At 40.3% G+C, this 13419-nt stretch overlaps 1 protein-coding gene across 2 annotated transcripts in view; it reads right to left on the bottom strand.

Moving 5' to 3' along the window:
- Window positions 1–2590, bottom strand: part of COG6 (component of oligomeric golgi complex 6) — a 53438-nt gene extending 50848 nt beyond the window's left edge. For both annotated transcript variants that reach the window (XM_041467013.1, XM_041467014.1), the window contains exons 1-3: window positions 2444–2590; window positions 1738–1881; window positions 1319–1390 (exon numbers count right to left, since the gene is read on the bottom strand). In XM_041467013.1, the coding sequence (XP_041322947.1) occupies window positions 1319–1390; window positions 1738–1881; window positions 2444–2572 (345 nt within the window). In that variant the 5' untranslated portion in view covers window positions 2573–2590. The remainder of the gene's footprint in view (window positions 1–1318; window positions 1391–1737; window positions 1882–2443) is intronic.
- Between the last annotated feature and the right edge of the window lie 10829 nt (window positions 2591–13419).

Raw genomic sequence — 13419 nt, 5'->3', positions numbered from 1 at the left:
AAAGTACCAGGGTATTTCACAACTGAGAGCTAGTTCATGAGCTTATTAACTTTACATTCATACAAAGAAAATATGGATTGAATCAAGACAAGTTATGAGCTCTACAGGGCTCTAGAGGAAACCTCCTATGGGGCACAGAACAAAACTACCTACTGACTTTAACAGTAAAAGAAATCTCTGCAGGGTGGCTCTACTCTGGGAAAAGAAAAAAAAATCACAGACGACAGTTACACTTCATGATCTAAAGACAGAAAAGAGCAAAAATCTGCATGGACACTTGACTCATTTCCACATCTAAGAGCTTAGTCTAACAGCTCCTGAACTGCACTAGGGAATATATCCACATTAACAATGTTCAAAGAGATCTGAGACCTCTGAGGCGCATTACCCAGTTCCTTCCAAAACTGAAAATTAAGTACTGCAGTTGGCTACACTGCACTCTCACATCTTTTGGTACAAGTTCATCAAGCTACAAACATTTGAACAATGACTGTGAAACCTACTTATCTAAGCAGGAGGACATCTAATATTCACACACTCATGGAGAGGAAAACAACTGTTTTCACAGGATTTTTTTTTGGAGAAGCATTCTTATTCACATACTATAACTTATGTGCTGTATTTGGAACAGGTTTGGTTTGGCAATACATCTACACTTCAGCATTCATAAGCTGTTTATACGCATCACTGCACTGAATTTTGAATTTGTACCCTAAAACCAAGCCAGATTTAGTAATGCACCATAAAACACAAATGTCCTGCACTCCCCAGCTCCACCAGGAATATTATGGACTCAGGATAAAGATGAAACAGAATTGGTTTTCCTGCATATCAGCATTCTGAGACTATGTTAAGAAACAAAACCAATATACTGAAGATGCCAGATCTGCCTCCTTCTTTGAATTACCCTATGAATATACTTGAGATATTTGCATGAACACATAACTCAAGAGACACAGTCAATACAAAAGCCACTTTAAATGGAAACACAAAAATTAACCCTTAAATCTCACACACATCCAATCTAATAAAATATTTTCTCTCCACTGATGCACACATGGATTTCACATTGCTGTTATCAAAATAAGTATATGGCTGCATTTTGAACTGCAATTTGGAAGAAATTAAAATTACTTCCTTGATATATTTTCTAAACAAGTAAGAAGAAGTATATTAATACCCTAAAGTAACATAACATGCATACCATGGAAACATCTTGCTGCTCTTAATCCTCAAAAATAACTCTTCATCCTTTTAAAAGGACATAGTCACACCTCAAAAGGAAAAAATATTCAAAGCACTTCCATTTATATATTACCTTCAAACGACTGGACATGTCTTCACAGCAGCTGCTCATTGCTTGCACATCTTCATTTATACTCTCAAGTTCCTAAGTAAGTTCAAATAACAGTAACTGCATTTTTAATCAGAAATGCTGTGTTAATCAGGCTCAGCTTCCCACCACAATTAGATGCCCCAATTCCAAGGTACAGTGTTGTTCAAGGCTCCCTGTGAGCCAATACAGAGTGATGCACCTCTAAATATCAAGATTTACTCAGGATTTGGATCTGTTTGAAACATCCAATGCAACATGCCCAACAAATGAAACTATTTTACTGTAAAAGTATATCCATCCTGGAAAGTTAAAATCTCTTTTTATCCTTTTTTCTTTTTTTAAACTTCAAATCACATAGCAGTACTCTTGCAAAATAGCTAATCATGCTGCAAAATCATTACCTCTTTAACTTGCTTGAATATGTGCACAAATTCTTCATTTATGGCCAAGCTTCGTCGTTCAATGTCTCCACGCAGGTTCCTTCGGCTGCGCAAACTGTTTTCCACAAAAAAGGTTGAGAGAGCCTTGAGTGCTTCCAGCATTTCCTGAAAAATAAAAAAGGACCTTCAGTTTGCATGCAGTTACAAAGAAGCAGTTTAAATAGTCTGTACCCATCCCAAATTCATGATCTTATTAAAAATAAAGCAAACCTAATAAATGGCTTTAGAGGAAAAGCTACCTTAACACACTCCACATCAGCTGGCAAACAACTAAATACATTGCTGACCCTTTCTTCTTCTCTCATAACAGAAAACTTTGTCCACAATTTTGCAGTAGCTTTAACCAATAAGACTATTTTCTGTAAATGAATGACCTATCCACAGCAAGAAAACATTTAAATTACAAAAAGCTTGAGAAATGCCCTTCCGAGGCCAGTAATACAAACCTCCCTACGATCTGAAGGGATAAAATAGGAGCGTGGCATGTTGCTGGAGAAGAGAAAACTAATTCTATCTGTAATTAATGCTGCAAAGGACCGCCCGCAGCTCCGCAGCGGAACTGAGGCTACGGCAGGTCTCGCCTCCCCGCCGCGAAGCCTGTCGGGGCCCGCGGCCCCTGACGGCTCATCCGGCCCCCACCCCGTCCCTCCGCCGCCGCCCGACCCACCTTGTCATTGTCCAGGCGCGTCTCCAGGATCTTGTTGAGCTTGCGGGACAGCGGGTTGGTGCCGGGGGCAGCCGGGAGCCCCGGGGCGGGGGCGGCGGGCGGCGGCGGCGGCGCGGCGGTGTCGGCCATGACTGCGGCCCTCCCGGCCACAGCGGCGCCTCTCGGAGCGGCTCCGGCGGAAACGCGCTCCGAGCATTTGGTTCCGGTCTAACGCAGGCCGGCTGTGGGGCCAGGCCTCGCCTGCTGCAAGGTGGCACTCGGGATTTTTCTGTTTATTTCTTTGTTTGTTTTTACTAATTAATAAAATTAAAAATGCATAAAAATTAAAATATTAATAATTATAAATAATTTACTCACTAAATAAAGGATTTTGAATGGATGATAGAGGGTTCACTTCATGCGACCACACATCTGTATTTATTTCACAAAACAATTGTTTTAATTATGAGCACAACTAGAAAGGAATAAATAAATGAGATCTCTGTTATATAAGTTCACAGCAGTGGCTGTAATATGTGTCAAAATGAAGAGGTTGTCTTGTTTCTGCTGTGCATTTACTGACACAGAGGTGACCTCCCAAGGTCTCCCCAGAGCTCAGAGCACAAAATCACAGAGTCACTGAAGTTGAAGAAGATCTCTGAGATCATCGAGTCCGACCTATGACCTGACAGCAGCATGGCAAGCAGACCATGGCACTGTTTAGCTCTGTAATCTTAAACAAAAATAGGTAACTTTTTATTCATAACAAGTGCCACATCCAGTCTTTCATTAAGCACCTCCAGGGACGGTGATTCCACCGCCTCCCTGGGCAGCCCATTCCAATGCCCAGTGACCCTCTCTGCAAAGAAATTCCTCCTAATGTCCAACCTAAACCTCCCCTGGTGCAGCCTAAGACCGTGACCTGTCGCATTGTCACTTGTCCCATCAGAAATGCTGAGGTGCAGCAGAGGGATTTTTGTGGGCTTTTCCAATGGATGGAAAGCAGGTACACAGATAAAGGTGAGATGCCATGGAGAGAGGATGACTAACAGTGCACAGTTATTATGCAAGAGGACATGGGTTCCACCATGGTATGAGCTGTGAAAACAGCACCACCTTTCCATTTGTCTGATGGTGTGTGGTCAAAACCCAAAGATTTAAGCAGTAGCTTAACTCTTCAGGAGTTTGGGGATCCCACATTGTTCTTCTGAAGACCCTTCCTGAAAATAACTGCAAGCACATCAAGTAGACATTGCCTTTATGCCCAAGGTGGAGCGCTGAGCTTCTGAAGCGTTTTATTCATTAATTATTTATTCTTTTAATTTGAGTCATTTACCTCAAGGAAAAACTGTATGACCAGAGCCCTTGAAATCTTAGTGTGATGCAGACAGTGATAGGATATTTTGCTATTTAATTTTTGTTTGTTTGCTTCCTCACATGGATCCTCTGCATAAAAGGGCAGCTTTTCTGAACAGTCACTGTAGTGCCTTGTTTCAATTCTTGGCTTCTCGTCAGCAAGAAGGATTTCAAGCATTTTCAAACACGTTGTTTTCCTTAGTTTCTGTTTCTCATCCACCCTATTACACTGATGTTATCTCCTAGATGTCCTTTACTTCTGACTAAGCTTCCAGGAGCCAGGATCTCCCTTCTCCATGTCAGAAGAGCTAAACAGCCTGCAGTCATCACAGGTGTAAGCAATTAATATTTAAACATGTCAAGAAAATCCTATTATTAAAAAAATCCCCTCCCACCTATAAGCTGGATGTTGTTAGTTGTTTGAACAACACTTCAAATGTTGTTAACCTGATGGATGAGTCGACAGAGTGAAGGCACACCTTGAAGTCAGAAAGGCTCCAACACCTGAAACACAAGTGTCAGATAAGTCACAACCATTGCCAAGTCTTGTCCAACAAGTTATACCACAAACATACAAGGAGCCAGAAAGAATTCCCTCTATTAGTTGGTACATGCATTTTCTTTTGAAGCAACCAGTTCTGTTTTCAGATGCTTCTTCATGGGTGTGCATTTCTTCAAGAATGTGTTTTGTGAGCCAGAATGCTTCTAGCTAATGTAAAACATTGGGCTGACAGGAACCAATGGAGTTTTGAAACATCATGTGTTTATCTATGCATGCGTTCTTTTGAAAAAATGAGAAGAAATAATCAAGAGAGCAACTTTTTTACCTTTCACAAGTCTAAAATCTGTTTGTATGAGGATACCAGTGCTTATATCTTGTTCATCTTTTAGGAATATTAGATGCAGCTATAAAAAGAAATCCTCTCTTTTTCTGATACAAATAATTTTTACAGGGTAGGTTTTCCCTCAGAGCAGATTTTTTAAAACAGAAATGCAAATATAATTGCAACCATCTAGAACTCAGCTGGTGTGCCATGTCTTATATTCATTCATACAAAAGTGGGTTTGGCATGACATTCTTACCAGTCTGCTTGCCCACCAGCAAACATCCTGTTAAATCAATTGGATGTACACTGGGATAAAGTGCCTGGGATTTTGTGATCTGTAACTCCCAGAAGGTACTTTGATTTCAGTGATCAGTTTCTGTGTGTCAATGATAGACAGGTTGTGTAGTGTGTGTAATTTACACCACTGCAAGTTCCCTTACCAAAGCTTGACACAGCAGCAGAACTATCGGTGTCAGTAAAGAAATGCCTGGCACAGGGTGTTTCTGTTAATTTGCTTAGTTCCTTGCTGTGGTGGTTTCTGGTTTTGTGGGCTTTGCCTCTCAGACAGCAAAACTGTTTGACAGCTGTTACCACTGTGCAGGTGGTGAAAGTGTTCACAAACCGCTCCTTTGGTGCACAGACAGGAGCACAGTTCAGCCTGCAGAACAAGGTGTGGTCAGGAATGCCACCTGCTGTCTACCTAGCCAAAGCTAGCAAGTGCTGCTGTACTTTCAAATGCGTGGGAGTACATGTACTTTCTGAAGACAAAGACAAAAAAAGGTTTGTAGTAGTAATCTGAATTTGTTCCACAAAAGGCTAAGTAGTAATAAAACTTCAGTGGATGAATAGGTTGACTGGGGTCAAAGACATTGCTGGATGTATTTCTCTACCCTGGGACAAAAGAGGAGTGACAGAGCAGGACATAAAAATATTTTCTTAAACACAAAGAAGAAGGAATAGCTCTTGTTATGGGTGTTGTCATAGGCAAATGAGAGTGAGAAAGGAAAATTTCCGTGATGAAGGAAAAAGAAAATGTACAAATACATTAAAAGGAGGGAGGGAGGGAGGGAGGAAGGAAGGGAGGAAGGGAGGAAGGGAGGAAGGGAGGAAGGAAGGAAGGAAGGAAGGAAGGAAGGAAGGAAGGAAGGAAGGAAGGAAGGAAGGAAGGAAGGAGTAATGCAGAACTTGCCTGAGCATGATGCACAGAGCACATAGGAATGGGAAGCATTATGAAGTCAGGGACATGAAAGGTCATATAACAAATGTCCATAGTTAGTTGGATTTTTCGTACAGTATAATAGATAAAAAGAATTTTACAATGCTATTTTGCATACAATTTACAGGTCCTGCAGTGAAGAAGAGTATCTGAAGGAAGCTGGCCATGATATATTGCTGCTCAACTATGTCATCCCTTTGAAAATATTTGCAGGCCTTTATGCTTACATCCCTATAGATGATCAGGCGGAGTGGAACTTGGCTCTGCCAGTCTCTCCACTGCACAGAGCATACTCCAAAAGAAATCCACCAGTGCCTTATAATCTTCACTAGTTCTCTGCCATGAAATTATTCCTTGGCTTTGTCTAGTATTTTGATATCTTTTTGTGCTAAGGCTGGACTAGAAAATCCAACTAATAGGCAGGAGCATATGAAAATGTTCTGTGTCTTTAAGTCAATTAGAGCTGGGTTTTTTAATTATTTATTTTCTTAGAGTTAAATACTGTAGAATCTTTTCACCAGACCAAATCAATCCATTTCCTGAGCTAACCTTTAAAAAAAAAATTCAGACAATGTTGACATCATGTGGAAATCGGAAATATGACTCTGTGAATGATTTGGCCAAAGGTCACCCTGACAGCAACATGTAGTCATGTAGTCTGTGTCCCTTGAAGGTCCAAGAGAATGTACAGTTCTGAAGTTTTAGGTTAGTTCATGCTATCTCGCTTGAGGATTTATTGTCGTGCCTCACAGTCAGCAGTAGTGGCTCTAATATATGTGATGCTGAATCAGCCACCTGGCTGAGGAGCTATAAAACTTCTGTTTGTTATAACTCACTGAAAAGATAACACTAGCAGTACAGTGTGCACTTTAATACATATCAAACCCATGAAATTTTCCTGTTCATCTCCTGCTAAAAAAACTCAACTATTGATTTCAAGGGAAGTACTGTATCAGCAAAATGAATAGGATTTAGTCTAAATTTATCTGAGTCTAGAACACTGCAGAATAAAGGACCTTTCTAAGCAGGTCGTTGTCTAAACTATGTCAATTACATTAGTCATGGCTGTAGCTATGATATTTTATTAAAAATCCTTTCCTAGGACTTTTTTCCCTCCTGAGGAGCTGAAGGCCTCAAGAAAGAAATGTAAACAATAACTATCTGCTGCTGTGGAATGCAACAGGTGCATATTCCATTGGTCCATGTGGATTGTTTTCCATTGATGACCAATCACAGCCACCTGTGCCGAGGCTGTGAGCAGTCACAAGATTTTTGTTATGTATTCTATTCTATTCCTGTCTTTTGTAACCTTCTGATCTTTCTTTGCTCTCTGTTCTTTTAGTATAGTTTAATGTAGTAGTTTAGTATAATATATAACATAATAAATCAGCCTTCTGAGAAAAATGGAGTCAAGCCTTGTGTCTCCAAAGACAGAGAGTTCACCTCAACATCATGGCACTGCCATTCACTTCAGTGAGGGCCCAAATTTCACCTAAGGAAAAAAACCCCTAATTATTTAGATCATGGAGCCCATGAGAACAAATATCTGCTTGTGGCTGATGAACTGCATCATCTTAGTGACACCACGTCTCTGTGACTGAAGAATAATGCTAAAGTATAAAGCTCATAGTTCTTTGCATATGCTTACTAGTATGCTTGCCATTACAATAACAATAAAGAAAAAAAATTGCAAAAAAGAAAATACAAGCAGGACATGTAACAAATGATAGTGATGTGTGCCAGGTCTGCTGACCAATCTCTTCAAGCAATGACTGCTGGCAAAAAGTCTCTGGAATGTGTTCTGTTTTATAGGTGAAATAAAAATAACCCAAACAACTGAACAAAAATTGCAACTATTTACCATCAGACAAAAAAAAAGTACCCTTCATTATGTCCTGATCTCAGCTGAAGTCAATGTCTAGCAAAGAAAATCTAAAGAATGAAACCTAAATTACTGGGCAGTGCCCTCAGATCAGCTGATCACCAAAAGGCTCTCTAGGAGATCATGCCAGGGTCATGATGTGGATCATGACAAGCCAAAGGCAGACCTAATAAATTGCAAGAATCAAAAGTATTAGAAAAATACTTTTGGAGTCAGTGCATCAACAACAAAAGTATTGACAAAGACTGCTGCAAAGTTTGACTCCAACTGCCGTATTTTAATCCAGACCTGCGGGTCAAACGTCCATGTCTTATGGATCTCTGTCAAATCTTAGTGTTTTCCTCCTTTGACTTTTCTGGTATGTTTCTTGTGAACAGGCTCTTGTTGTGATCCCTTAGTGGAAATTCAGGCATTGCCTTAAGCCCCCCCAGCTAGTGATCAAGTATGACTATTCTTCACTGAAGCATTTTTCTTATTCCCAGAACAAATGGGAATAACAATGGGAATGTTATTCCAAATCACTATGGTCACTTTGTTTTTGGAGTTCAAGTTACTGAAGATGTGTGATAAATGTAGCATATATTTCTGTCATTTAGGATTCATATAGGACTCCAAGATAGTATAACTCCATTTGGCAGGACAAGAGATGCATAAATGTAGAATGAAATGCATTTTTGCAGCCCTTTTTTCCCCCCTTTTTTTTATTACATTGACTGGCTGGTCTGTGTTTTGAAGCGGATTTGAATTTTCCAAAGCTCCTTTTAAACTCCTGTTATATGGCTTCTGCCCTCTTGCCCTTTTTGCACCTACACGCGCATACTTCTGCCACGCAGGCAGGGTAGTATGACAGGCTTCTCTCAGGTCCCAGCAATTTCTTTACCATAGTCAGTATCCAAAGTACTGTCCTTAGTGTTAGTAACTGCTCTCCTGGATCTGGTAGCTGTTCATTGGGATGCAGTTGCATAAGATGATAAAATTCCAGCAAATCCTACACAAATGTGTGGCACAAACAGAACAGAAAAGATTATATGGTCAGGGACATCTGGTACATAGAAACTCCCTTTTAAATGACAACTAACAATTTTGTCAGGCAAAAGTGTATCTGGAGCCATGAGCACACAAGGAGCTCTTGAGGGAAAAGCCATAGTTGGGCATGAGGCAAAAATTGTACAGCTTCACCACATTGTCTTGTGAAAGAGCACTTGAGGGATGTTGCTAGTAAAAGTTGCAAAAAGCATGTTGATGATCACAGCAATTTTCATAGCAGTAATATAACATCAACCTAATTTTACAGGTATGGGTGTCATAAATAGCTTTTCCTAGTGCTCATAACAATTCAGTTTGGTTGAATTTAATGGAACTTTATTGCTACTTCAGGAGAAATAAGTTTCCAAAATGCCAGAAGTCGCACTCTCAGACATCTGTCAGGAGCCTAGCCAAACAGCTTCTCAGCAACTCCAGTGTGGAGCTACCTGGTATATTTGGATTTGATTCTTTCTGTAAAGTTGACTCAGAAGTGTCATCTGGGCTTGCCTCAACCATTCATCTTTGTGTGTCAGCTCCTACTGCCCTTTCAAAGCCTTGGCGAGATGCCATCACCCTCAGAGATGCTGGAGAGCTGCTGTGTATAAAAATAACTTATTACTTAATGCCTGACACTGGTTGCAGTCACCGCTGTTGGCTGTGAATTGCAAACAATTTCTATGCAAAGATCTGCTCACCTCCAGATGAAATACATTTAAACCTTCAGTTTCTTGCTAAAATGACCTGGCATCCCTTTCTGGTGGTCATTTCTGCCTTCATGGCATTATTACAGAACTAGCATCCCCATGACTGATGCACTGGAAACAAGTAATTGTGTCCCCAAGGGCAGGCAAGTGTTGTTTCTAAATTTTGGTATATGTGGCTCATATTTATCCATTTACAATCTGAAATAGTGGGGATGGAGTGAGTCTCTGCCAAAAACTGTCAGCCTGATGGTGACTTAGTGTGTCCTGGGATCACCAGTGAGCTGCAGGACATCGGGGGGGTGGTGATGGGCTGGCTAGTATTGGTGTCTCTCTGTGGCTACACTGGAAGGAAAAAGCACTGTGTGTTTGCTGCTTAGATGAGAGTTTTGACAAAGCAGGAGTTCTGTGTTGGCATCTACTGCAGCTGACTTGGTTGGTGAGGCTGGGTGTAAAGAACGGTGTCAACAGCTTTGTGAAGCACTCACATTCTCTGGCAGAAGCTCAAGGAGCATTTCCAGCAACCTCCAATTACAGTACTAATTACAAGAGATTATCAAGTTCCCCAGAATAGACCCCAAGCTTCCTTTTGCATGCAAACTAGCAACAACTTTCTTGTCCATGCAGGTAAAGCTCTCTTCTCAATATCATCAGTCTCAATGCACATCACTCATCACTCTCAACTTTCTTTAAACAATGCCATCTTAAAATATTGTTGTGCATGCAGAGCACAAGCCTGTCAAAAGGCAAATGTCATGTTGAGTGAACTGCCAGTCTAGAGGTTTTGAAAGGATATTTTTATGTTAATTTTGATGATTAGAGGCTTCTTTCTGCTTCTATTCCATACATGTCCTTTTATGTGTTAAAGTCTAGAGTTCTAATAATGTATGCAAGGTTGTCTCAAGGAAAACTATCAGGTGCTTTAACCAGATTGCAGTGCTAACTGACAAAATTAACATATTTGTGCCTTACTGAAGAAAGCTTATGAAAAGAAATGCCCATGCTAGCCTGGAGCTAGAGTTTCCTTTTACTGGTCAAAAAGCAGATTATTTTGCTGTGGTGTAATTGCTGATACATTGCTGATATAATGATATAAGGAGCTCTTAATATTAAGTGGTCTGAATCTATTCTTACTCTCTTCAACTTGAATATCTGAACACTTGCAGACAAAATTAAGAACTTTTAGAGGGATACATCTCAACAATCTTCTAACACCTAAAAGTCAGAGGTAAAACCCACAGCTAACCATCTACCAGACCATGGAAAGAAAGGCACTTTCAGAATGCAGTTCATCTTCAGATTCCTACCCAGTCTTCTCATCTGCATAGAAAACTTGTGCACTAGACTGTTGAGTAGACAAATTTTTTTTACCCCTATTTATCTGACAGTGACTTTTGACTTTTCTGCAAATAATTCTAAGAGTATACCCCAGCTTTCAGTACTCTGGAAATAAAATACTGTGTTTGAATTCTGGTGTAACCCCAGGTTCTCCTTATACTCTTGGGGAAAGGGGTAAAAAATCCAGGAGGTTTGATTTTACAATTAAAAAATAAAATGTCGTGTTTTCACAGCAAAATGATCTAGTTGGTGCCTGTAGGCATGTGACATATGCAGAGGTTTATCATTTTGGATGACATATCATGGACTTGCCAGTAGAAAAGGTAGAACTGCCCAAGGGCTGGTTTAATTTTTGCACCTGAATCAGAAAAAATGTTTACATTTTCATTCATAAATCAATGCTGCAGTCTAGTTCATACCTGCTTCTTCTGTTCCCTCTTCTGCTGTGCCTCTTCTCTTAATTTGTCACGTTCTCTCCATCTTCCCATGCAAATCCCTTTCTCAGAAGTAGGTGTTTCACTCTGTCACAGACATTCCCACTTGGAATGCATTATTCACTTTCTCAGATACCAATATTTAACTAAATTTCTTTTTATGTGATGGGATTTGGACACAATTTCTACTATCAGTAGTGGAGATATGCCAGCATACTACCACAGGGATACTGGCTTATGTCTGATTCATTGAGTAGCTGTTTTACAAGAGACTTTTGTATGAGCAGGCATACATAGGTTGAGCCCCATTTTCCAAAGTCTTTCCAAAGTGTCAGGCACTGTCTTGAGGATATACCTAAGTTCTTGGTGATTCACGGACAGAATTTCTGTGTTTTATGAGGTTGAGCCAAAGTTCCTTTATTTTTTTCCGTCACTGAAGTTAACAGAAGGCCTCATGGATGGGTATTGCAGAATAAATTAACTTCAGTTGAAGAAACAAGATGGTTGCAAAGGAAGAAGAAAGTAAATTCTTACTGCATCAATAAGAGACGAAGGATTCATTGCCTTTGAGAATTTGAAGGAAGAGGATAAGAATTAATTCCCTTTTTGTCACTGCCTCAGCCCTATTCTGCCTCATTTTTCTGCAAATATCTAAAGACTCAAGCAATGGGCAGTTATTTAATATGCAGAGCTAGCACAGACTCCTCTCTACACAAATATGGAAATGGCTTAGCAAATATCTAGTTTCTCTAAGGCCAGCTTATGGTGTATACTAGAGTAAAGAATTTTTTCCTTAAAAAAAAAAGTCCTTGTTTTAATGGGTAATTTCCCTTGAAAATGGTAAACTGCAAATTAAATGGCAAAAAGCAATTAATTATTGAAATTGTAATATCCTTGTAAAGGTTAAGAGGTAATACAAATGAAGTTCCTGTGAGCACATTAATGGAATTACTATCTTCCCCTTTATAAATGGTAACTGTAACGACCTTGCTAATTAGCTTTTTCATCAGGAAAAGGAATATTGAAATATGTAGTTATATTGCACAATCGATGAGTAGGTTATTTTGTTACAATATAATATCAAGAGAATACTCTCGATGCTGAACCTTCCAAGAGATGGTTACGAGATCTTCCCAGAGCATGTATGGGAGATGAGTGAATCCCCCATAAACCAAGAGGAGATGATTAGTGACCTGCTATAGCAATTAGACATGCCCAAGTCTGTGGGCCCTGAAGATCCACCCCAGAGTAGTGAAGGAACTCGTGAAAAGAACTTGCCAAACCACTCTCAATCACCCAGCAGTCCTGGTTAACTGTAGAAGTTCCAGCTGACTGAAAATTAGCAAATGTTACACCTATATACAAGAAGGGTTGGAAGGATGTTCTAGGGAACTACAGAACTTTCAGCCTGACCTTGGCACTGGGAAAAGTTATGGAAGAGATATCCTGAGTGCCATTGTGTGGTCCATGCAGGACAACCAAGGGATCAAGCCCAACCTACATGGATTTACAAAAGGCAGGTCCTGCGTGACCAGCCTGGTCTCCTGTATCTATACCTTTATATGTATTACAGAGATATGTATATAATCCATATATCTGTGTTATAAATACACATATATACCCATGTAGGTATATAAATGCTATATACATACTGGATTTACTAAGCACAAGTCTCTTGGAGAGTTGTAAAAAAAAGGAGCTTGTTTCTTCCCCCACTGAGAACATGTTTCGGATATTGATACACCTGGAAGTGAGTTCTGTTTGGGTTTCAGCTGACAAAAGCTGGCACTGCAATTCTTCTGTGGACGAATCTCTGTGAGATTTCAGAAGTTCCGGATTCGTGGAGTCCCTGAGTTCTGTACAACCCTCAGGGTGTGATGGCGAGGGGAGCAAATGAGCTTCCACTTGTTAAATGAATTGGCCATTGTCCCCAGCTAGAGGATTTTCAGCTTTCCTTTCTAAAAACCCCAGAAATCATTAGCCATATCCTTGGGAATGTGATCTAATAGGGTGACCTAGATGCAAGTGATTGCTGGAACTCACGGGGAGAGAGGCAGCTCTGCTCCAGTTCTGTGGAAACAGGCTGGGGGAGAAACAGGACACTCAGGACACTGCCTTGAGCCTCCTTCTCAGATACACCCATTTTAACCAAACCGCTAAAAGTCACCTCTGGGTTCTGCAAAGGCACCTTAGAAGCCCCAGCACAGTGGCCCAGAG

The sequence above is a fragment of the Pyrgilauda ruficollis genome, unplaced genomic scaffold, assembly GCF_017590135.1.
Source record: "Pyrgilauda ruficollis isolate IOZ18807 unplaced genomic scaffold, ASM1759013v1 scaffold20, whole genome shotgun sequence".
Taxonomy (NCBI): Eukaryota; Metazoa; Chordata; class Aves; order Passeriformes; family Passeridae; genus Pyrgilauda; species Pyrgilauda ruficollis.
The sequence above is the reverse complement of the archived record's forward strand: the minus strand, read 5'-3'. Positions and strand labels throughout refer to the sequence as shown.